Here is a 24,765-nt window from a genome sequence, read left to right on the forward strand (position 1 = left end):
TTGTAATATGCCATGCATCTGCCCTACTGTTTGCTGGTAGGTGCCTGTGGCCAGGAAGTGGAGCACAGAGACCACCTTCAGTAGTGGGGGGATGGGAGTACGGAGGTCTATGAAGCTGACAATGTCGTCGTTTATCATATCCACGATGATGGTGATGGTATACCGGTCCAGACGGTACAGGATGTGTATCTGCTCAGGGGTTAGGGTGAATGGACTGGCTCTGATTCTTGGGATTGGTGGCTGCCTCTGTGTTACGACTAGCTGCACTGGTGGGGCTTGCTGTGCCCATCTTGCCCTCCTCCTCCTCCTGCGTCTCCTCTGTGCTGCCTGTTGTTGTTGCTGTTGCAATGCAATCATGTCCTCCAGCCCATGTAATGCTACTTGTATTGGAATCATTTTGGTGTGTGAATGGGTGTGGGAAGGGGTGTGGTGTGCTCCTTTTGTGCTAGCCCAGTCTCCATTGCCTCCAACTGTGCTGATTGGGTGCACCTGTGGCAGTTGGGAAAACTGCACATGGCCCTTTACGGGTGGTTCGCGATGCCGGTATTTCCGCCATGCCGGTATGGGCTTTTTGGGCCTGCTCCATGCCGCTATTTGCATGTCCGCATGACTTGTGATGGACTCCTGTTTCCGCCATGCCGCTATTGCCGCCATGAGGGGTCGCGCGCCCGAGACCGTGCCGCTATTAGAGGCAACGTTCTTAGCGGTGCCGCTAATAGTGGGTAAGCGGGTCGTAATAGACAGGAGCAGTTAGCGATGCCGGTAATCCTTTACCGGCATCGTTTTGCCCTTACCGCCTACCGTGTAATGAGGCCCAAAAACCTTGGCTTTGCCGCCTGCACCCTCTACATTTTACCCACCCTTTACACTTCCAACATTGCCTCAATGCCTATTGACTCTCACAAGAAACTACTCCCAATTAATATCCATGCATGAGCCTGCACCGAGCAAAGGGGGCGAGAACTCAATTTGGATGCACATCTGTAGAAGAATAAATAGATTCAGCAGCAACTGCAAAAAGGCTTACAAGGAATACACTTGTTTCTCTATGGAGATGCCATGAAAGCATAAATGCAAATTAAATTGCAATTAACAAATCAATTAAAGCAATCAACAAGCATTGTTTTAAATCTCAAAATTACCGCTATGCAGAATACCCCCGCCATAATCTTCTCTAAGTGTGATATCTTCGGCTCTGCTTCGGTTCAATGTGAAATGCTCGGCAACATCAATAGCACTAGGAATTTTCAGAAAAGGGGAGAATAACCAATTGAAATAACTGGGATTCTAGGAAATATTTTTGCAATTATAGGCATCGATTTAAATTCCAAAACAAGTGAAACAATGTTACTTACTATTAAAAAAACACACTGGGGGTCATTCCGAGTTTGGAGGCAGCCATGGTGCTATTAGCACCATGGCTGCCTCCAAACCCGGGTCCGGGTAGACAGAATGGGGACTTTCCGGGTCATTCCAACCTTGGAGGACCCGGAAAGTCCCCATTCTCAAAACCATTCCCCATTCCCATTCGAGCCCCCATAGGGCTCAATGGGAATGGGGAAGGCGCTAATAACGGGCCCGCAAATAGCGGGCCCGTTATTTGCTCCCTGGTCCCCTAACGAGACCCGCTAAGGACATCTCGTCTGACCAGACGTTCTGAGCGGGTCCCGTTAGGGAACCTTGGAATAGGGCGGTAAGGGGTTACCGGCACCGGCATCCTTACCGTTGCCAGTAACCCCTTACCGCCCAACTCGGAATGACCCCCACTGTTCTAGCGTATAACCTTAGTACTTGTAGTTCATAGGCTCACAAGCATTACCAAGTCTTGAGATCTTAGTTCAGACAGCCAAAGGACCGAAAGCTGCATGTACACCTCTAGGGTTTAGAGACACAGATACGAGTTCATCTCTCAGTTTCACCAGACAGCCCACCCTCCTTTTCACATCTTGCATGTAAACAATCCCACAATAAAGTTGTGTGACATGGTATTCATTACAACTAAAAGAAATTAGGCTGAGAGAATGCTTTCGCTGTGCAAGGTGCTCTTGAAGTACTGTTGGTACAACACATTTGATCCTAATGTTCAAAGAATAATTTCCTTAATCATTGCATATTTTGTTGTTCATTATATTCATAATTTTCCATATTTCAAGTGATGTCTGGGTCCACATTTCAATACTCAACACATTGGCCCTCATAAATTTGCCAGTCTGGGAAAAAGTGCTGGTAACACTGGTTACCAGCACCTTTTCCGAACCAGCAAACTAAATGTCTGCCTGTAGGGGCAGTGAACTACCGGCTGGCCTGACCTGCCCGTAGTTCAAGCCCCTACCGGCAGGGGCGTAGGAGACGCATAAAATCTGGGGGGGGGACAGGGGACACCTTGGGGACTTTGCTACAGACACAAACCACAAAGTAAAATGATCTGTCAATTTATTTGTAGTGAGTGATGATCACGCACATTTGTTCAAAAAATCTATTTTTTTTTGCGCGCTCTGTCCGCATGATAAATTCTGTTGCTATTGTTTGTATGTCAATCAGATCCATTATATCTTTGTGTATATTGCACACACAAACATGATTGAGTCTAATGTGTAATGTGAATATTGGCGAAGTGGCTCAAAACAGACACCCTGCTCATCTGTGCAATTTCGGATGCAAGCGATACAAAAGACAGACAAATGAGAGTTTTAACATAATACCTACAGCAGAAACACAGGTGTTTCGAGTGCCAAAGGTTAATCACTTTTGCAACAGCGGTGTGTTTTTAATCGGAGCACATGCAAATTGCACATGGGATAAAGTATATTGCAGTCACCGACCGAGGAGAGCCATGACCACATACAGGAACGAAGTTGAAGCTTGAATCAAGGTCAAGAAATATACACTATACTATACTTTTGTGTGTCGTAGCAGAGTAACGACCGCTTAAAATGCATGGTCACACCACTATCTGCTTTAATATTTGCAAGTGAACTCGAATGGTGGCAGAGAATCTGGCAGAGAGAGCAAGAGCACATTTAGGGGTAGGGGGAGGGGGGCATATCTGTCCTGCCTTGTTTTGTCCAGTCTGCATGAACACCCAAAACTGTGATAGGTAATATAGGAAGACAAAGGGAGAGCCTCAACAGGAATGCAGGGTAATCCACAGAGAGTGAATGTTACACAGCATGAGAACCTACCAATGTAGCCCCCAGAGGCGACTTCCCCACATCAAGGCACTCAGGTGAAAACCTTACTTGTGAAAGAGGCTACAATGAGAGCACCCAAAGCTGCTTCATGTCATTACAGGAAATAGGAGCGTGTTATTAATGAACTATTGCTTTCATGCAAACACATTCTTTCAGCAGAGCTGACAAACCCAGCACATGCTGAACCCCAAAAGCAGAGGAATGCCAGTGTTCTAAGGATTGGCTCAGCCTAGGTAGGATGTGGGTAGCATTGCGAGGGCACTCCTAGAATCTTCCATTCAGGCAAGGAAGGGTTTAGTGCCACTGTCAGGGATTATTTCACAGGGCAATTCCTTACTACTGTCGAGAGTGTGGCATAGCCTGGGAAAGCTTACATGCTACAGTGAAACATTGTCCAGCGTAGTGCGGTAAACTTCGGGTTAAGGGTGACAGTTCTGTTCACTTTCCCCATTTAAGATACTTAAAAGAGTTTCTAGTCCTAAAATGTATTCTTTTCAACATCCCTCCAGCTAGAAATTCCCTTCCACCAATGTGCCTTGATTACAAAGGTGGGTAACCTCCAACTCTCTCCCAAATGTCCAGCATTGGCGATTCCCATTGTTGCCCATTAATGGTTAGAACAAGAGACATGAGCAGTTCTGAGACTGGACATTTCTAGGCCCCCTTTATGCACGTGAATCAGTTAGGGGCTGGCGGCAGCCTTTTGACAGGTGGTGCACAAGCACACCAAAGAATGTAAGGAGTGCTAACCAGTGGGCTGCCGTGAGATTACCGGCTGACCTCTTTGCCTTGGCAGTTTCATGGGTGTTGAAGACACACAGAGCACCTCTTAAGCCAGTGGACAGTGGCAAGCTTTTCAGTAATCATCTGAATACCATCCCGCCACCCCATGCCCGATGCCCGGACTGTGCCGCAGTTCCCCTATTGCGTTTCAGGGTAGCAGCAGGGTGACCCGCTCCCTGATGTGGCATGGGGCCACATCAGGCAACCGACCCGTTACCCCACCCATAAGCAGAGGGGCGTGAGAACAAGAGACAGGATAGAAGAAAACTGGGACAGAGAAAGCCTAGAAGACACATAGGCAAATGTGGAAGAAATAAAAAGCAGTTTCTATATTTTTAAAGGTGGATCCAAATTAAATACCTATCCAATGAACAACCACTAACCTCTGCCCACACTAGAATCCCTGCTACAGGCATACCCCTGTCCCCACCAGATTCCCTGCTGCAGCCCTACCTCTGTCCACACCAGAATACCTGCTGCAGAGTTTACCTATGTCAACATCAGAATCCCTGCTGGAGGCATACCTCTGCCCACATATGAATCTCTGCTGCAGGCCTTCATCTGCCCTAAGAACAAGTTACTTCTTACCTTGTAACGTTCTTTCGATGGGATGTTCCTCCGACATATTCCTTATCTTGATAGATTACTTCCAGCTTGCTGGCCTTGGAAGATTTTTTCAGTAGACGGCGCTGCATGTCGATGTCCCTCGAGTTGGTGTCCCTCGACAGCCTCCGTATCGGCGCCGACGTCATCGTGCATATAAATAGACTTGCGCAGCGTCCGTTGCTCAGTTCCGTTTTGAAGCTTAAGAGTAGCTGTGCATGAATTGTTTATTGACCTTGAAGGAGCGTAAGCTGCAACTACAAGGGAAGTTTTACTGAGGGGATGGATGGGAGGGGCGATAAGGAATAAGTCGGAGGAACATCCCATCGAAAGAACATTACAAGGTAGAAGTAACTTGTTCTTCGAAGGGATTGTGTCCTCCGACGTATTCCTTATGTTGATAGACTCCCATAGCAGTGGTGTGTAAACGGAGGTGGGAGTAAAATTGTAATATTTCCCTTTAAGAATGAACAGAGTGTAACACAGCTTTGCCAAATCTTGTCTCCTGGCTAGAGGAGGAATCCAGATTGTAGAATTTTGTAAAGGTATGTGCGGACGACCATGTGGCAGCCGCACATGTGTCTCGAATCGGTACCCCTCTTTGGAAGGCCGAAGAGGCTGCGATACCACTGGTTGAATGAGCCCTAAGGTGTTGAGGGGGCTCTTTCCCTGCCAATTTGTAGCATTCTAGAATGGCTAAAATAATCCATCTTGAAATGGTTTGTTTTGTGATTGGCAATCCTAATTTATGTCCTGCATAACCTATAAACAGTTGGTCTGCTTGCCTTATCCTGGCTAGTCTGCTGATATAAAAACTCAAGGCTCGCCTTGGTTCCAGCCTATGTAGCCTCTCTTCCTCTTTCACTGGATGGGGAGGAGGATAGAATGAAGGTAAGGTTATCTTCTGAGTGATGTGGAATTCAGAGACTACCTTTGGGAGGAAATTAGACTTCACTTGTAGGACAACTTTGTCTTTGTGAAAAATTGTATGAGGTTTGCAAGATGGTGTCCAGTCAATTGGTCGACAGCAAACTGGTCGACTGCAATTTGGTCGACACCATTTGGTCGAATGCCAAATGGTCGAATTTTTTTTTTTTTTTAATATGTGTTTTGTGGGTTTTCGTGTGTGGAAAAAAAAAAAAAAAGAAAAAATTCGACCATTTGGCATTCGACCAAATGGTGTCGACCAGTTGTCCTGTCGACCAAATGTTTTCGACCAATTGACTGGGAACCTTGCAAGATAGAGCTTGTAATTCGCTCACTCTTCTGGCAGATGTCAAAGCCACTAGTAAGACTGTTTTAAGGGTGAGAAATCTTGATGAACAAGAATGGAGTGGTTCAAAAGGAGTACCCATCAGGAAATTTAAGACTAGATTTAAGTCCCACAAGGGAACTTGAAACGGCTTTGGGGGATAGACATTAGTTAACCCCTTCAGAAATTGAATTACTAGGGGTAATTTGAAATATGATGGCTCCTCCACAGTGCGCTTGAAAATCGACAGCGATGCGAGGTGGCCCTTGATCGTACCAATTTCAAGACCTGAATTCGCCAAATAGAGCAAAAAAGATAACACCATTGGTGTACCGCATGAAAAGGGTTCGATATTCTTTTCTCTACACCAGCTGCAGAACTTTTTCCAACGGCAGCGGTATAACGTCTTTGTTGCTGGCCTTCTAGCTGAAAGCAACACCTCCATGACATCATCTGGGAGGTCCCAATCCTTGTATCTCAACCTTTCAGAAACCAAGCGTGAAGGTTGAGTGTTCTGATGTCTGGATGGAGAACCTGACCTTACTTCTGTGAGAGAAGATCCTCCCCGTGCGGAAGACGAATTGGAGGGCAGATCGACATGTCCAGAAGGTCCGTGTACCATGTTCTCAAGGTCCAGTCTGGGGCAATTAGGATCACAGTCTTCCGGAATCTTCTCAACCTCCTGATCATCTGAGGAATGACAGGGACCGGAGGAAACGCGTACAGAAGTGGAAACTCCCAGTACACTACAAACGTGTCCCCTAGAGCTCCTCTCGGGGGAAATTCCCTTGAACAAAACTGATTGCACTTCCTGTTGATACTGGTGGCAAACAGATCCACTTGAGGAGTTCCCCAAAGGGTGAAGATCTCTTAAAGGACTTCCTGAGCTATCTCCCACTCGTGGGAGACTCTGCTCTGCCTGCTCGGAGCGTCCGCTGTCAAGTTCTTCTCTCCGGCTAAGTGAACTGCTGATGGAGAGATTCCTTCTTGAATTACCCAAACCCAGAGCTGCATCGCCTCTCTGCACAGTGGAAGTGATCCTATGCCTCCTCTTTTGTTGATGTAGTGCATGGCCACTGTGTTGTCCGTCATTATCAGGACATTTTTCCCCTGTACTGATGGCAGAAAAGCGTTCAGCGCTAGTCTGATTGCTCTTAGCTCCAACAGGTTGATATGTAGTCTGGACTCCGAAGGAGACCAACGACCGCTGATGGTCAAGTCGTTGGCATGGGCTCGCCACCCCGTGAGTGAGGCATCCGTGACTACTGTTATCTCCGGACATGGTTGCCAAAACAGTTCTTTCAAAATGTTCTCCCGACAGGCCCACCACTGAAGGTCTCGAGCCACTTTGTCCGAGACCTGAAGGAGATCGGTCATTCTTCCCGAGAAATGCAACCACTGGGTTCTTAATGCCCACTGGAGGGATCTCATTCTCAGGCAAGCCTCTGGCACAAGGAAGATGCAGGATGCCATGAGGCCTAGTAACCTCAATAAGTCGAAGGCTGGTAGACGGTGGGCATTTTGAAACTTGGTGACCATCTGCAGAATATCTTGAGCCCTCACCTCTGGTGGTGAGGCTTTCCCCAGGAAAGTGTCCAGGACCGCTCTGATGAACTGGAGTCTCTGTGATGGTATCATCTGTCACTTCTTTAAATTGAGGGAGAAGCCCAGTTTGTGAAGGAAGGGGCAGACATAATCTAGTTGGATCTGAGCTTGTTCCGAAGATACTGCTCTGATCAACCAATCGTCTAGGTAGGGGTAGATGTGGATCCCTTCCCTCCTTAGACTTGCAGCCACTACCGACATTAGCTTGGTGAAGACCCTCGGGGCGGAGGTCAGCCCAAATGGCAGAACTCGAAATTGATAGTGAGAGTTGCCAATTGCGAACCTCAGGTATTTTCTGTGTTTGAGATGGATTGGCACATGGAAATAAGCATCCTGAAGGTCTAGAGATATCAGCCAGTCCTGAAGCTGGAGGGCTGAAGGATCTGAGAGAGAGTTACCATCTTGAACTTGTCCTTCCTGAGGAATTTGTTCAATTCTCGTAAGTCCAAGATGGGTCTCAGTCCTCTGTCCGTCTTTGGTACTAGAAAGTAGGGGGAATACCAACCCTTGTTCCTCTCCGCTACAGGTACAGGTACAGGTTCTATGGCACCTTTCTCTAGCAGGTCTAAAATCTCCTGCGAAAGGAGCGGGTCTGGAAACTTCAAAGAGTTGTTCCCCGGTGGATGACTGAGGGGTGCATAGAAAAGGCAGGTAGTAACCTTGGGCAACTGTCTCCAATGCACAAGCATCTGACGTAATAGCCTGCCATTCCGTCAGATGTTGAGTTAACCTGCCCCGTACTAGTGTCTTGTGAGGAGAGACCTCGGAGTGGTTTAGAGGCGGCTGACGCAGATGCCGAGGGCAAGGAGGCACCTGCTGCTGCTGTGGCTTTTGTACTTTTAACCCGTCCACCGCGGGTGAATCGTTTTTGACCCCTTTGAGCTGGCTGTCCTCTGCCTTTTCCGAATGCGGAATAAAAGCGAAAGGACCTACCCCTCCAAGAGGTTCCTGAGGGGCGATACAGAGTTTGACGGATTGCAGCTCCAAGAGATTTCGCTGCTGCCTTGGATGTTTGTAACTTCTCTAGGCTGTCATCAGCCTTCTTACCAAAATAAGAAGTGCCGTCAAAGGGCATATTCAAAAGTCTGGCCTGTACGTCTGGAGCAAAACCGGACTTTCGCAACCACACAAATCTGCGGATTGGAGTACTTGCCGCCATGGCCCTGCTGATACTGTCAGCAGAATCAATGCCAGTTTGAAGGGACTCACACATTGAGTCTTTAACATCTTTAATGATGTTCAGCAATGCTTCCCTTTCCTCTCCTTCCGGGAGACAGTCAGCCGCAGATGAAGCACACTCCCAAAGTGTATGGCTGAATCTTGCAAGCATGCAAGTAGCATTAATGGATTTAAGCGCCATGCTACATGTCGAGAAGACCTTTTTTGACATAGCGTCAAACCTTTTATAATCCCTGTCTTGTGGAATAGTAGGGTATGCAGATCTACTGTTCGATGAAGTTGCTGCTTGTACAACCAAACTCTCCGAAGTTGGATGTTTGCTCAAATATTCAGGGTCAGAAGAAGATAACCTATATTTGGCAGATAGTTTTTTGTTTAATGCCGGGATAACCTCAGGAGTTTTCTCTGCAATGCAGCATGAAAGGGAACCACAGGATCTTCCTGTGGGCCTTTAAGTAAAATGTCTGTAAAATCATCCTGTTGAAAAGAAGGTGAAGGTGTAGACCACCCCATGAACTCTATTATTCTGGCCATTAAGGCCCTATAAGGGGTCTCAGCACGTTCCCCTGAGTCTGGTTTAGCGAATTCTACTTCTGGAGAAGTACCTAAACCACTTGCCTCATGCAAAGAGTCTTGACGGTCCTGCAATCTGTTCTCTTCAGAGATAAATTCCTCTGGTATAGGTATAGTGGTCCTCTGTAACCCAAAGGGTCTTTCATGGTCAGAATCCTCCCCTCCCTCATATATAGAGGACAAAGCTCTGAAATAATCTGACCTTGGGTATGGTTTTAAACCCATTTCTAGAGCAGAAGGGGCCAAGCTTGTAGTCACCGGTTGAGAAAATGTCGAGGTTGTCGACGCGGAAGTCAAAGGCTTCGATGAAACCGAAAAAGGCATCAAAAAAGTATGAAGAGGCCTCGAAGAACTCGAGAGGATCGGTAACAATCTGAGTCGTCGAGGTTATCAACGACATCCTCGAGGTGATGGTCGAAGCCCTCGGTACATCTTAAAATTTGTATTTTTGTTCAGAGAGAGGTACAACAAGACCAAACTGGCCAGCGGCTAGCAAATCAGAGCATGATATAACAACATAGATGAACATTTACAATATACACTGCACATTTGCACTTTGTTTGACAGTACTAGAGCAGTGACGATGGATTGTCCTCTTCATCAGATAACATATTACATAGAGTCTGAACAGCGTCCATATGTCTTTGGGGTGGCATCTCGATGGCAATGTAATAATAAATTGTTCTTCAAGTTCATTAACCATCGACAGGTCTTTAAAGAAGTCCAGTCGCCTGGGAGGATCTATGAACTTCCAACATTTCAGTATATTTCGTTTCGCAACCACACATGCTAGGTCTGTCCTTTATCGGTGTCGACAGCTGCGTCGAGGACGGCATCGATTCGACCGATTTGTGTGTCGACGGGCCCTTCGATAAAGGCGTCGATGACGCAGATTTATGAGTCAAAGGAACCTTTGACGACGGTGTCGATGACGCGGTCTTACTGCCTTTGCTCGAGGGTCCATGACGCTCTCGGGCAGTTTCTTTCGCCAGGTGCAACGACTCGCGGTGTTTTGATTTTTCAAGTCTTTCACCCAGGGTATCACCTTTAGCCGTCTCTGAGGGGGTCGAGGCAGCTTTCTTGAAGACGCTAAGCATTTTTTTACAGAATTCCTCCCACTTAGCTGGAGAGCTGTGTTTCGTGGGGCAGATGACCCTTTCCGGGGAAGTGGAAGACGAAGAAGAGGGAGATCTACGACGCCTCTTTTTCGAATGTTTAGATCTCGAAGACTGATGGGAACTGCTTCGAGACCTTGAACGGGAATGTTTCCTGTGACGGCGAGGAGACAAATGTCTCGACTCTGCCGAAGAAACTTTCGAAGAAGTTGAAGTTTTAAGAGTCTTACCTCTTTCCAGCTTCCCCTTACACTCCTTCAAGGCTTTCGCCGTCATGGACATACAGTCCTCGCTTTCCGAACAGTAATGCTCCGATCCCAGGCACCACAAACAGATCCTGTGAGGATCCGTCAACAACATTTTCTTCCCACAATCTCGACACTTTTTGAAGCCGGACTGTGGGGGTCGACGGTTCGGAAGAGGAAGCCATCAAATGAAGAAGATATCTTCAAGGAATAATAAGAAATACTTGAAGAAAGAACTGAGCAACACGATTCCGAGGCCCACGAAGCACAGAAAAACAGAACTGAACAACGTACGATGCGCGAATCTATTTATACGCATGATGACGTCGGCGCCGATACGGAGGCTGTCGAGAGGACACCAACTCGAGGGACGTCGACGCGCAGCGCCCTCTACTGAAAAACTTTTCCCAGGCCAGCAAGCTGGAAGTGATCTATCAAGATAAGGAATAAGTCAGAGGACACAATCCATTCGAATCAGAATTTCTAATTCAGGCCTAAAGGCCCTCTTCTGCCCACACCAGACTCTCTGCAACAGGTGTACCTCTACCTATATTGATCAGCCTAGAACCGCCAGGCCTAACTCTTCCCATGTGATATGATATGATAGTTTATTTATAACGTGTTTAATACCCAAAGGTTTCTAAGCGCGGACCCGGGGATCAAACCTGTGTTGCTCCGTGTCGTCTTGCTTCCAAGGCGGGCACGTTGCTGCTGAGCTATTTTCCGGAGTTCAGCCTACAACCTACGCAGCCTAGCTTTGACTGAATGCCATATTTTGAATGGATTGTGTCCTCCAACATATTCCACATCTTTGACATGTAATGTCCACAGCCATGTACATTACATGTCAAAGATGTGGAATACGTTGGAGGAACATACAGTCGAAAGAACTTTACCAGTTGGTAAGTAACTTGTTCTTCCGGTCCACCCAGAGCACCTTGCTCCCCACCTACCCATTTCTGAGTATCCATAGGGCACCTTTTGTCCACCTTGCACAATACTTGCCATCTCATGCCTGAGGGCCCTTCCTTCCTGTCTCTCTTCGTATACTATCTGGCCATTCCTGAAAGACACCCATGACAAACTCTAGGCTCCTGTCTCCATGGGCCCATCCATTCCTGACAACAGTTCAAGCTCACCTGGGAAACATTCTGGCCAACATCTGCAAACACTCCATCCACCGCAGTCAATTCATACACTACGAGGCCATTCCTGGGACCCGTCCCTACCCCTTCTCACCTGAAACATTATCGGCCAATACAAGGAACTACCTCAACACACCTGGCACACTGCTAATATATGGGACACATTACTCACCGTATTTGTATTTCTGATGCTTGTATCTGCTTAGATTCACATGCTGTGCATAGGCCGACATCTAGTGGGAGCTGCAGAGTATTACAGTTTGTTTTTTCGAAACTCGAAAAAAATGGGCGTCGACATAGGGCGTGCTGGTAATACTATCCCTAGTGTGACGTCCACTGTACCCATGATCCCTCACACGTGTAGGACCCTCAGATTGTATTTTTTCTGACATGAGGTAGCATGAGGAGTAGCGTGAGTACAGATTATCCAAGCAGATAGATAAGACTACAAGCATCCATGCGCCTTCTCTCAGAGGGGAGGAAGGGCGGGCGCATGTGAATTTAAGCAGATACAAGCATCAGAAACACGATTACTGTGAGTAATGTATCCCCCTTCTGAGGCTTGTGGAATCTGCTTAGATCACATGCTGTGCATAGATTAGCAAGCAGTGTTAGAAGAAGGAGGTGGGATGTGAGAAGGGTCATGAGCGAACAGATGTCTTAGAACCGCTTGCCCCACTTGAGTATCTGTCTTGGAACGAGTGTCAATGCAGTAGTGCTGAGTAAAAGTGTGAATAGAGCTCCATGTAGCCGCTTTGCAAATGGTGCCAAGGGGTACACTTGCAATGAAAGCCAGAGTGGCCCCAGTGCCTCTTGTAGAGTGGGCTCTTGGCGTAAAAGGCAGAGTTTTTTCAGAAAGGGAGTACACAGCTGGATACATTTGACTATCCATTTCGAGATGGCACCTTTAGAGACGCGATATCCCTCTCTGCATGTAGCTACGGAGACAAACAGTTGGTCTGTCTTTCTTAGCGGTCTGGTCTTGTCTACATAGTAGGGGACCGCTCTTCGCACATCTAGAGTGTGTAGTTTTTGGGTTCTTGGAAGAAGGCCGGTAGCTCAATGGACTGGTTAACGTAACGTGGAATTTAGAAATGAACTTAGGTGAGAACCTAGGATGAGTTTGTAGAACCAGTTTATCCTTATGAACAGTAAAGAAAGGATCCTGCACTGACAGCCTGAATTTCACTGACCCTTCTTATGGATGTAATGGCTACTAAGAAGGCAGTTTTATAGGTCAGGTGTTTGAGACTAGCTTTATGCGTGGGTTCAAAGGGGGGTCCCATGAGTTTAGCTGGTACCCCCCTGGTGGTGGGTTAGAAATTGGAGGGTGGAGTCTCTTAACCCCTTCCATTAATGCTTTAACCACTGGTACTTTCCACCATGACACCTTGCTATGGGAGGTGGTGTAGGCTGATAGCGCCGCCAGGTGTACTTTGAGTGAATTAAATACCAACCCTGTGTCCAGCAGATGGAGCATGTAGGTGACGATATTGGAAGGAGTACAATCAACTGGGTTGATCTGTTTATACTGGCACCAAAAAACAAATCTTTTCCATGTATCAAAATAACAGTGTCTTGTGTTTGGTTTCCTAGATTCTCTAAGGCTATCCATGCATCTCTGTGGTAGATTGAGATGGCCTAACTATGACTTCAGGAGCCATGCTGCCAAGTTCATCGAGCTGGGTTGAGGATGCACTGTTTGTCCTTGCTGCTGGGATAGTAGGTTGTGCCAGCACGGGAGTTTGATGAGTTCGCACACTGCCAGTCTGCGCAGATGTGGGAACCACGGTTGTCTCGCCCACATGGAAGCAACTAGGATGAGCGTCATCGATTCCCTGTGCATCTTGTTGACCAACTTCCTCATCAGGGGAGTGGGTGGAAAAGCGTAGGCAAACATCCCTTATCAGTTCATCCACAGGGCGTTCCCCTTGGAGCCTGGCTGCGGGAACCTGGATGCGAATCCTGGGCATTGTCTGTTTTCGCTTGTGACGAATAGGTCTATAGTTGGCAAACCCCACTGTGGGAAGAGGTCTCCAACGACTTCTTCGTGTAGACACCATTCGTGTTCTTCTGGGTGGGATCTATCCTCAAGGCGTCCGCTAGTGAATTGAGATCCCCTGGAACATGTTGAGATGACAGGTAAATGTGCCGTCTGAGTGCCCATTTCCAGATTTTCTGGGCAAGCTTGGACAGATTTGGTGAACAAGTCCCTCCCTGTTTGTTTATTTAAAACATAGCTGTCGTGCTGTCTGTTAAGATCTGCACTGACAGGTTCAACAGGTGGGGTTCGAACGCTCAAAGCGCTCTGAAGACTGCCAGAAGCTCTAGCAGGTTTATGTGATTCTTGGCCACTGTGTGAGACCAGAGACCCTGAGCTCTGTGGTGAAGGAGGTGTGCTCCCCACCCCGACAGGGACGCCTCTGTAGTGACTACGGCCTGTATCTCCGGGTCGTAAAAGGGTTTCCCCTTTGACAGGTTCTCTTGTCCACCAGTGAAGACTGTATTCGTGTTGGCGAAACGACCACTACATCGTCCCACTGACCACTTGCCTGAGACCACTGTTTCGCAACCATTCCTACATGGGTCGCATGCGAAGCACGCTTGGGGAACCAGGTAAATACATGACGCCATCATGCCTAGCAAACACATCGCTTTGTGCACCCTTATCTGGCGACCGGGCTGATAGAGGAATTTACAGTAGTAGATTCCGAATTCTTTCCTCTGATGGAAACGCCAACCCCTCTTGCATGTTTACGACAGCTTCTAGGAACTGTTTGGAGGTGCTTGGCACCAGGCTTGACTTTTTCTCGTTGATTGAAAAACCCAATTCAAAGAGGAGGGCGATCGTTCTTTGGATGTTGGAACTGCAAATTACTGGGGTCTCCCCCGTGATGAGCCAGTCGTCCAGGTAAGGGTACACTGGGATTGCCTCCCTGCGTAGGTGTGCCGCCACCACCGCCAGTACCTTGGTGAATACCCTTGGAGCCAAGGCTATACCGAAGGGCAGCACCTTAAACTGGTAGTGCTGACTGTCCACCTTGAAGCGCAAGAATCTTCTGTGCGCTGGGAACATGGAAATATGAAAATAGGCATCTTTCATGTCCAATATTGCCATGTAATCTCCCTTTTTTAGGAGGGGGATTACCTCTTGGAGCGTAGGTATGCAAAATTTTTGGGGCTTGGCATACTTGTTTGCAGGGCGTAAGTCCAATACTGAGGAAGTACATCTTTTTGGAGCAAGATGTGTTGACACAGACCCACTCCCCCCCAAATTCCCTCCTAGTGGAACCTCATGACTCAGATTTCGCCTCAATGAATATATCCCTGCCTTCCAACAGTAACAATATCCAAAACTATGAGCTAAATCAAAGTACAGCTGAAGAAGCAAGAGCATGTTGCAGCCCCATGGATGCCAAACAAATCCTGCTGGCGACCCACAAAACGTCTCAAATTGCATCAATGGGCACGACAAATGCACTCAACAATTTTGAGAATGCAGAGCAAACATTCCCTGTAATAACAAGTATTCTGAACTTGTTAGATAAGGGGCATGAGTTCACTCACCTAGAAATCAGAGAATTAAAACAAACATCCAAAGAAACCCTGAGCAAAATAGAGGGTTTTCTAATGGGGACAAAGAAAGCTGGCGATTTAAACATAAGTAACATGACTGTAGGAAAGAAAAGTCAAGCTAATTCACGAGCCACACAAACTGAAGAGCTTTCAGTGCACTCAAACTGCACAAACCAACCTTTCAGAAAAACCATTTGCGATTTCCTCAAGATCATATGCCAAAGTGGTGGGAAAAAAAACAATGTTACCAAAAAGCACACAGGCAGAGGTCTTTGGAGGAACACACCCAGCCACTGCCACAATTCAGATAAAACTAGACCTGCTTGAATCAATGCTAATTCAGATAGCAAGCAGAATACCACCTCTTCTAGACTCTGGTTCTGCAAGTCCTTCATCATACAAACATTCTAACTGTAGAGCAAAAAGTGATAGTGCTTCTCTCCTACTTGAGTTAATTGAGAAGGACAAAGAAGGAGCAAATGAGGAAGAATCATCCAGTGTGACAACTGAGGTGCTGCCCAGGAGTAACAAGGGATTCACATCGGGTACCTATATGTCTTGCAGACAAAAGCGAATGCATACGCGACAGCTAATAAAGAACTTATGACCTAAAAAAGAGGCAAAGATGCTAGGAATCACACAATCAGGGGTTCCTTCCCATGCTGATACGAAAGGCGAAAGCACGGAAGACACCCTAGAAGTCACCCCAGTGGAGGAGGGTACTCTAGATCTTGATCAGCTAGACGATTAAAGTAAAAAAGCTCTACAGATAGAAAAAAGCAAATTGATAAATAAAAAGGAGGAAGGAAATGGAACAAAGAATGCAATAAAAAAATAAAAAAATGAACAAAGTAAAAAATGCAACTCAAGTGACTACCAATGAAATACCAACAAAGAGTGCAGCATCTGCCAACAATGGGGAGTTGAAAGTATCATCCCAAATTTGTGGCGCAGGAACACTGTCTGCTGAGCCCAAATCATCCAAACAATCACAACTTCCTTCTTTCTTTCCTTCTAAGGGCAGTACCAAATTACCAAATATTTATTCAAAAGTGCAGTCAGACATGAAACTGAAAGCCAAGAAAGTTCCTGTAATAAAGAAGGATTCTGAACAAACTGTATGTCCATCCACTGGCACAGAAAAAGTTAAAGTGGCCAACAAGGAAGTGAGCGACAACACAAGTTCTAACTTACCATCCATCATTGAGGAAGAGAATGAACAGGGGCAGAGCTCCGATCCTCAAACAAACTCCCTCCAATGCTACTACTGAGGTGGATAAGGAAATGGAGAATATAATAGGTTGGCAGAGTGATGAAGATGTAAATGGCAAGAAACGGATCAATCGGTCCCACTTGCTACAAATCTTCAACCTCATTCCATCCTTAAGAAACGTGAAACCTGAAGATATTGAATGGGTGGAACTTCACAACTCTAATAACAACAGAATGGTATGTAAGACCCACTCATTAATAATCTCGAACTTGTTGCGTGAACATTGTATGGACTTTGAGCTATTGGGATTTGAACTTTTTCAATTTGAATCAAATGAAGTAGCCAAAACATTTTTCCCAATTTCAACCTCGTAAATACTCCTCCAACGAGAAACCACCTGACAGCAATCAAGCTCTCAGGGACACAGAAATATCTGCTCTCTCCCAACTTGCCATTCTAACTGCAACAATCAAGGATTGGTCATGGCTGATTCCGCTAGCAAAAACGCTAAATGAAGTAAAACCTCATTGCACCCCTCATAGTAACTATGAAATATCCATTTTATCTTGGAACTCTTGTGGATTCAAAAACTTCAACACTTGGCAACATAATTTTCCCGCATATGCCCAAATCTCTATAATCATTGTACAGGAAACTATGAACACACTAGATTTTGTAACAAATGGCTATACTACACATTCTACTAAAGCCAAGCTTGGTAGGGGAGGGCGCCCCTCTGGAGGGCTGGCTATCTGCATCAACAACAGTTTAAATTTGAGTTCCAAGATGATTCTGGAAACAGAGAACATCCTAGCAGTTGAACTCTCATTTCCTGATCAATCACGATTACCATTTTATATAATTGACATATATTGGAATCCATCAAGAATGTCTTTGGATCTCAAGTTGGATCAGCTAAATTCAACTTTGGAGGAGATATACTCACGCCACTCTTCAAACTATGTAATCATAGGAGGTGACTTTAACACATGTTGTATTGGGCATGTAGTAAAAAATCCTAGACATGCTCTGTCCTCTCACCAACTCCAAGTGCAGGAGAATGGCGAAATATGGAAATACTTCTTAGAAAGTTGGGATATACACCTGATAGAGTTTGATATCATAGCACTGCAGTATATGTGGCGGAGAGATAAAATCAACTCCAGAATTGACTATTTGGCTGCTTCACAGACTGTGGTACATTTAACATCACCCTTATATACTGTGGATGTGCAATTGGGGGATCACATAATTATTGGCACAAACATCAGGATGAATGTACCAGTATTATCCAAGGATCCTGTGCTGGAACATGTACAGATTGAGCGCTCTAACATCTCCATAAGATGGAATACCCATCTATGTCGCAAAGTAAACAAAATGATCAAAGCAACTATGCCATCGCTAGCAACTACCTTCCTGCAACAACGCGACACTCTGAGTACAGAAAAAAAATTCACTGAAATGATCGCAGCCACTTTGCTTTGACTAGGTGGGGTTGCTAACAGACAGGGCTCCCATCTCCTCCCACTATGTGATAGCGAGATCCACAAACTAAAATGTGCCAAAAACAGACACCTACGCAAACTAAAGAAAATTTGCCCCAATGTTGAAGAATATCTAAAGTTGAAAAAGAAAGTTTGAAACACATACACCAACAAGTGTCACAATATTAACTGGGTATGGTTTTGTTTCTCTGTACAAATAATAGGAGATCGATATGGGCTATGCTCAGTAGTGGTTGTTAGGGAGAATTCTCTGTATAGGCTAATTTCCCAAACCTAGTGAGTCACCCAGCAGCATTGCTGGATTTTTTGGGTTTATTTTTTTCTCCTGCTAAGAGTGAGACTCTTTTTCTCCCACTCTTAGGCATGATTTGAGAATGTCCTTTGACTTTGTAATGTGTTTTATGGGCCATGGGGTCTTTTACTCCACAGTGTTTCATGTGTTTTTGGTAAGTGTGTTACACAGCACCCTCAGTGCAGTAACACAGGGGTGTCATAGTGACCCCCAAACATAGACTCCATACCCTGGGACTGACTACTGTCTCCCAGGGCATATAAAGTCACCAATGACTTTACTAGTCTTAAATTGTGTGCAACTCAAGTCGCACTCATGTTTGAGTGACAGCTAGGACTGATGAATGGGGGTTTTCTGCATAAAAGCAGGGCTTTGGGGACTGGAACTTCAGAAGTGGCCACAGGACCTAAAGAATCCGAAGAGGGAGAAGCTGAGCCGACCTGCAACGACGACACCACCGGTGGAGCCCTGCTGAACCGACTCACCACTTCCCAACGACAGAGAAGATCTTCTTCCTGGAGAGTCTTCTTCCTTTGAACTGGTGGGGTTAACCAGTTTGCCCTCTTTTTCGCCTTCCTGGATCGTCTCGTGGTCGCATCGCCCGTGCCAAGCACCCCGGCAGCCGGATAGCCACGCTTCACCACTACCGCAAATAAAAGGGTAGTACCTTTTAACCGGGAAACTCTGCGACTGGTTTCTTCCCTGGCAGTGCAACGACCTCCAGCTTTCCTCCACGTCGAGATCTTCTCTTCCCCTTGGACGAAGCACCGACTTGCACCCGCTGCCAGGAACAACTGCCCCCGCTGGAGCTTTCTCACCATTTCAGGTACTGTGTCCCGCCTGGTCTGCCTTGCAACAGACTGTTCAAGGTGTCCCGTAAATCCTTGACTCTCTATCCTGGGGTGACCTGGGACCTGTTAACTAACTTTTCTGAACTGATCCAACTCCTTTTTGAACTATCTGCAAAGACTTTTAAAGTGTACTTCAACTGTGTGATCTTGGGCACATTCCGCCTTGCTCTCTCCAAGAGTGGGCCTGGCCTATGAACTTTCTGTCTCTACAGTAGACTCTGCCTTTCTTGACTTGCTGTGGTTCTTTTAAAAGTGTTGGTATTGTGTGCTTTCCTAATTCTGCCTTTTCCCTCCCTTTTTAAATAATTATTGGAGTGCCATCTTGGTTAAGCGCTCACCTCTGTATTGATAATAAGTGGTGTTCTTTTCCTAAGACTTGTCGAATAATTAATCAGGGAGGTGTATATATTTCTAGTGACTTTGTTTGAACTTGCTTGACATATTAGTGCCAGTGTATTTTTACAAGTGTGTTTTTAAATAAATAATTATATACTTTTATACCCAAGCTCTGGTCAGTGTTTGCTTGTGCTACTGTATTTTTGTACCTAATGTGTATACTCTATATACTGCCTAACTCTTCTTGAGAGAGGTCTGACTGCTCAGCCACAGCTACCAGGTAAATCTGGGTGGTACAGACTGCTACCAATTGGGTTTACTGCCAACACCTGTAGTCTTAAACTTTTTGCAGTGGTCCCTAAGGGAACTGCACAGGTTTCTGCCTAACAGTGGTGTGGATAAAAGAACAGATGCGATGGAATCTCCCATCTCATTACTAACCTGGACCACTTTCATAGACAACAAATACCAACTCCCCTCCAGATTTTGCAAAATCAAACCCTGCCATGTAAACTCACAAACTGCCTCAGCTTGTCGCTGGTCAGAAAAAGACACTGACCTAAAAAAGAGGCAAAGATGCTAGGAATCACACAATCAGGGGTTCCTTCCCATGCTGATACGAAAGGCGAAAGCACGGAAGACACCCTAGAAGTCACCCCAGTGGAGGAGGGTACTCTAGATCTTGATCAGCTAGACGATTAAAGTAAAAAAGCTCTACAGATAGAAAAAAGCAAATTGATAAATAAAAAGGAGGAAGGAAATGGAACAAAGAATGCAATAAAAAAATAAAAAAATGAACAAAGTAAAAAATGCAACTCAAGTGACTACCAATGAAATACCAACAAAGAGTGCAGCATCTGCCAACAATGGGGAGTTGAAAGTATCATCCCAAATTTGTGGCGCAGGAACACTGTCTGCTGAGCCCAAATCATCCAAACAATCACAACTTCCTTCTTTCTTTCCTTCTAAGGGCAGTACCAAATTACCAAATATTTATTCAAAAGTGCAGTCAGACATGAAACTGAAAGCCAAGAAAGTTCCTGTAATAAAGAAGGATTCTGAACAAACTGTATGTCCATCCACTGGCACAGAAAAAGTTAAAGTGGCCAACAAGGAAGTGAGCGACAACACAAGTTCTAACTTACCATCCATCATTGAGGAAGAGAATGAACAGGGGCAGAGCTCCGATCCTCAAACAAACTCCCTCCAATGCTACTACTGAGGTGGATAAGGAAATGGAGAATATAATAGGTTGGCAGAGTGATGAAGATGTAAATGGCAAGAAACGGATCAATCGGTCCCACTTGCTACAAATCTTCAACCTCATTCCATCCTTAAGAAACGTGAAACCTGAAGATATTGAATGGGTGGAACTTCACAACTCTAATAACAACAGAATGGTATGTAAGACCCACTCATTAATAATCTCGAACTTGTTGCGTGAACATTGTATGGACTTTGAGCTATTGGGATTTGAACTTTTTCAATTTGAATCAAATGAAGTAGCCAAAACATTTTTCCCAATTTCAACCTCGTAAATACTCCTCCAACGAGAAACCACCTGACAGCAATCAAGCTCTCAGGGACACAGAAATATCTGCTCTCTCCCAACTTGCCATTCTAACTGCAACAATCAAGGATTGGTCATGGCTGATTCCGCTAGCAAAAACGCTAAATGAAGTAAAACCTCATTGCACCCCTCATAGTAACTATGAAATATCCATTTTATCTTGGAACTCTTGTGGATTCAAAAACTTCAACACTTGGCAACATAATTTTCCCGCATATGCCCAAATCTCTATAATCATTGTACAGGAAACTATGAACACACTAGATTTTGTAACAAATGGCTATACTACACATTCTACTAAAGCCAAGCTTGGTAGGGGAGGGCGCCCCTCTGGAGGGCTGGCTATCTGCATCAACAACAGTTTAAATTTGAGTTCCAAGATGATTCTGGAAACAGAGAACATCCTAGCAGTTGAACTCTCATTTCCTGATCAATCACGATTACCATTTTATATAATTGACATATATTGGAATCCATCAAGAATGTCTTTGGATCTCAAGTTGGATCAGCTAAATTCAACTTTGGAGGAGATATACTCACGCCACTCTTCAAACTATGTAATCATAGGAGGTGACTTTAACACATGTTGTATTGGGCATGTAGTAAAAAATCCTAGACATGCTCTGTCCTCTCACCAACTCCAAGTGCAGGAGAATGGCGAAATATGGAAATACTTCTTAGAAAGTTGGGATATACACCTGATAGAGTTTGATATCATAGCACTGCAGTATATGTGGCGGAGAGATAAAATCAACTCCAGAATTGACTATTTGGCTGCTTCACAGACTGTGGTACATTTAACATCACCCTTATATACTGTGGATGTGCAATTGGGGGATCACATAATTATTGGCACAAACATCAGGATGAATGTACCAGTATTATCCAAGGATCCTGTGCTGGAACATGTACAGATTGAGCGCTCTAACATCTCCATAAGATGGAATACCCATCTATGTCGCAAAGTAAACAAAATGATCAAAGCAACTATGCCATCGCTAGCAACTACCTTCCTGCAACAACGCGACACTCTGAGTACAGAAAAAAAATTCACTGAAATGATCGCAGCCACTTTGCTTTGACTAGGTGGGGTTGCTAACAGACAGGGCTCCCATCTCCTCCCACTATGTGATAGCGAGATCCACAAACTAAAATGTGCCAAAAACAGACACCTACGCAAACTAAAGAAAATTTGCCCCAATGTTGAAGAATATCTAAAGTTGAAAAAGAAAGTTTGAAACACATACACCAACAAGTGTCACAATATTAACTGGGTATGGTTTTGTTTCTCTGTACAAATAATAGGAGATCGATATGGGCTATGCTCAGTAGTGGTTGTTAGGGAGAATTCTCTGTATAGGCTAATTTCCCAAACCTAGTGAGTCACCCAGCAGCATTGCTGGATTTTTTGGGTTTATTTTTTTCTCCTGCTAAGAGTGAGACTCTTTTTCTCCCACTCTTAGGCATGATTTGAGAATGTCCTTTGACTTTGTAATGTGTTTTATGGGCCATGGGGTCTTTTACTCCACAGTGTTTCATGTGTTTTTGGTAAGTGTGTTACACAGCACCCTCAGTGCAGTAACACAGGGGTGTCATAGTGACCCCCAAACATAGACTCCATACCCTGGGACTGACTACTGTCTCCCAGGGCATATAAAGTCACCAATGACTTTACTAGTCTTAAATTGTGTGCAACTCAAGTCGCACTCATGTTTGAGTGACAGCTAGGACTGATGAATGGGGGTTTTCTGCATAAAAGCAGGGCTTTGGGGACTGGAACTTCAGAAGTGGCCACAGGACCTAAAGAATCCGAAGAGGGAGAAGCTGAGCCGACCTGCAACGACGACACCACCGGTGGAGCCCTGCTGAACCGACTCACCACTTCCCAACGACAGAGAAGATCTTCTTCCTGGAGAGTCTTCTTCCTTTGAACTGGTGGGGTTAACCAGTTTGCCCTCTTTTTCGCCTTCCTGGATCGTCTCGTGGTCGCATCGCCCGTGCCAAGCACCCCGGCAGCCGGATAGCCACGCTTCACCACTACCGCAAATAAAAGGGTAGTACCTTTTAACCGGGAAACTCTGCGACTGGTTTCTTCCCTGGCAGTGCAACGACCTCCAGCTTTCCTCCACGTCGAGATCTTCTCTTCCCCTTGGACGAAGCACCGACTTGCACCCGCTGCCAGGAACAACTGCCCCCGCTGGAGCTTTCTCACCATTTCAGGTACTGTGTCCCGCCTGGTCTGCCTTGCAACAGACTGTTCAAGGTGTCCCGTAAATCCTTGACTCTCTATCCTGGGGTGACCTGGGACCTGTTAACTAACTTTTCTGAACTGATCCAACTCCTTTTTGAACTATCTGCAAAGACTTTTAAAGTGTACTTCAACTGTGTGATCTTGGGCACATTCCGCCTTGCTCTCTCCAAGAGTGGGCCTGGCCTATGAACTTTCTGTCTCTACAGTAGACTCTGCCTTTCTTGACTTGCTGTGGTTCTTTTAAAAGTGTTGGTATTGTGTGCTTTCCTAATTCTGCCTTTTCCCTCCCTTTTTAAATAATTATTGGAGTGCCATCTTGGTTAAGCGCTCACCTCTGTATTGATAATAAGTGGTGTTCTTTTCCTAAGACTTGTCGAATAATTAATCAGGGAGGTGTATATATTTCTAGTGACTTTGTTTGAACTTGCTTGACATATTAGTGCCAGTGTATTTTTACAAGTGTGTTTTTAAATAAATAATTATATACTTTTATACCCAAGCTCTGGTCAGTGTTTGCTTGTGCTACTGTATTTTTGTACCTAATGTGTATACTCTATATACTGCCTAACTCTTCTTGAGAGAGGTCTGACTGCTCAGCCACAGCTACCAGGTAAATCTGGGTGGTACAGACTGCTACCAATTGGGTTTACTGCCAACACCTGTAGTCTTAAACTTTTTGCAGTGGTCCCTAAGGGAACTGCACAGGTTTCTGCCTAACAGTGGTGTGGATAAAAGAACAGATGCGATGGAATCTCCCATCTCATTACTAACCTGGACCACTTTCATAGACAACAAATACCAACTCCCCTCCAGATTTTGCAAAATCAAACCCTGCCATGTAAACTCACAAACTGCCTCAGCTTGTCGCTGGTCAGAAAAAGACACTGAATGGGCGATAGACAATCTGAAACATTCAAAAGCCGCAGCACCTGATGGTATACCTGCATGTGTAATGAAACAAGACCCTAGTTTTTGGGTCCGTATATGTAAAATAAAATATGATAACATCTTTACATTTCAGAAAATACCCACATCGTGGAACACCGCTATAGTAGTTCCCATATGGAAAAAAGGCAGCCCGTGAAGATCCTGCGAGTTATAGAGCTATTGCTCTATTAGATACATCAGAGAAATTATTCTCTATTCTTATCCTCAAAGAACTGGAACTCCACATGAAACGTAAAAACATGCTATCAAGATTTCAAGTGGGATTTCGCCGTGCAATGGGTACGCCACTGAATGCCACAATTCTAGCGCACCTATTAATTAAATCTAAAAACGGCGAAAGTGGTCCGATATATATGGCCTCGCTGGATCTAACCTCCGCCTTTGACACTATCATACGGTCACTGTTATGGTCCAAACTAGAGGATTCTGGGTTTGAGCCCATGCTATTGCACATGTTGGTCCTACTCCATGAAAACACCAAGGTACAAATTCGGATCAACAAACAAGGCAATTTGACCGAGGCAGTTTC

At 45.4% G+C, this 24,765-nt stretch overlaps 1 protein-coding gene across 4 annotated transcripts in view; it reads right to left on the minus strand.

Moving 5' to 3' along the window:
• RAD21L1 (RAD21 cohesin complex component like 1) overlaps positions 1 to 24,765 on the minus strand; it is a 1,746,850-nt gene that overhangs the window by 1,099,836 nt on the left and 622,249 nt on the right. For all 4 annotated transcript variants that reach the window (XM_069650928.1, XM_069650927.1, XM_069650929.1 and 1 more), the window contains exon 5: positions 1,143 to 1,237. In XM_069650928.1, the coding sequence (XP_069507029.1) occupies positions 1,143 to 1,237 (95 nt within the window). The remainder of the gene's footprint in view (positions 1 to 1,142; positions 1,238 to 24,765) is intronic.

The sequence above is a fragment of the Ambystoma mexicanum genome, chromosome 3p (genome assembly GCF_040938575.1).
Source record: "Ambystoma mexicanum isolate Mex_15411 chromosome 3p, UKY_AmexF1_1, whole genome shotgun sequence".
Classification (NCBI taxonomy): domain Eukaryota; kingdom Metazoa; phylum Chordata; class Amphibia; order Caudata; family Ambystomatidae; genus Ambystoma; species Ambystoma mexicanum.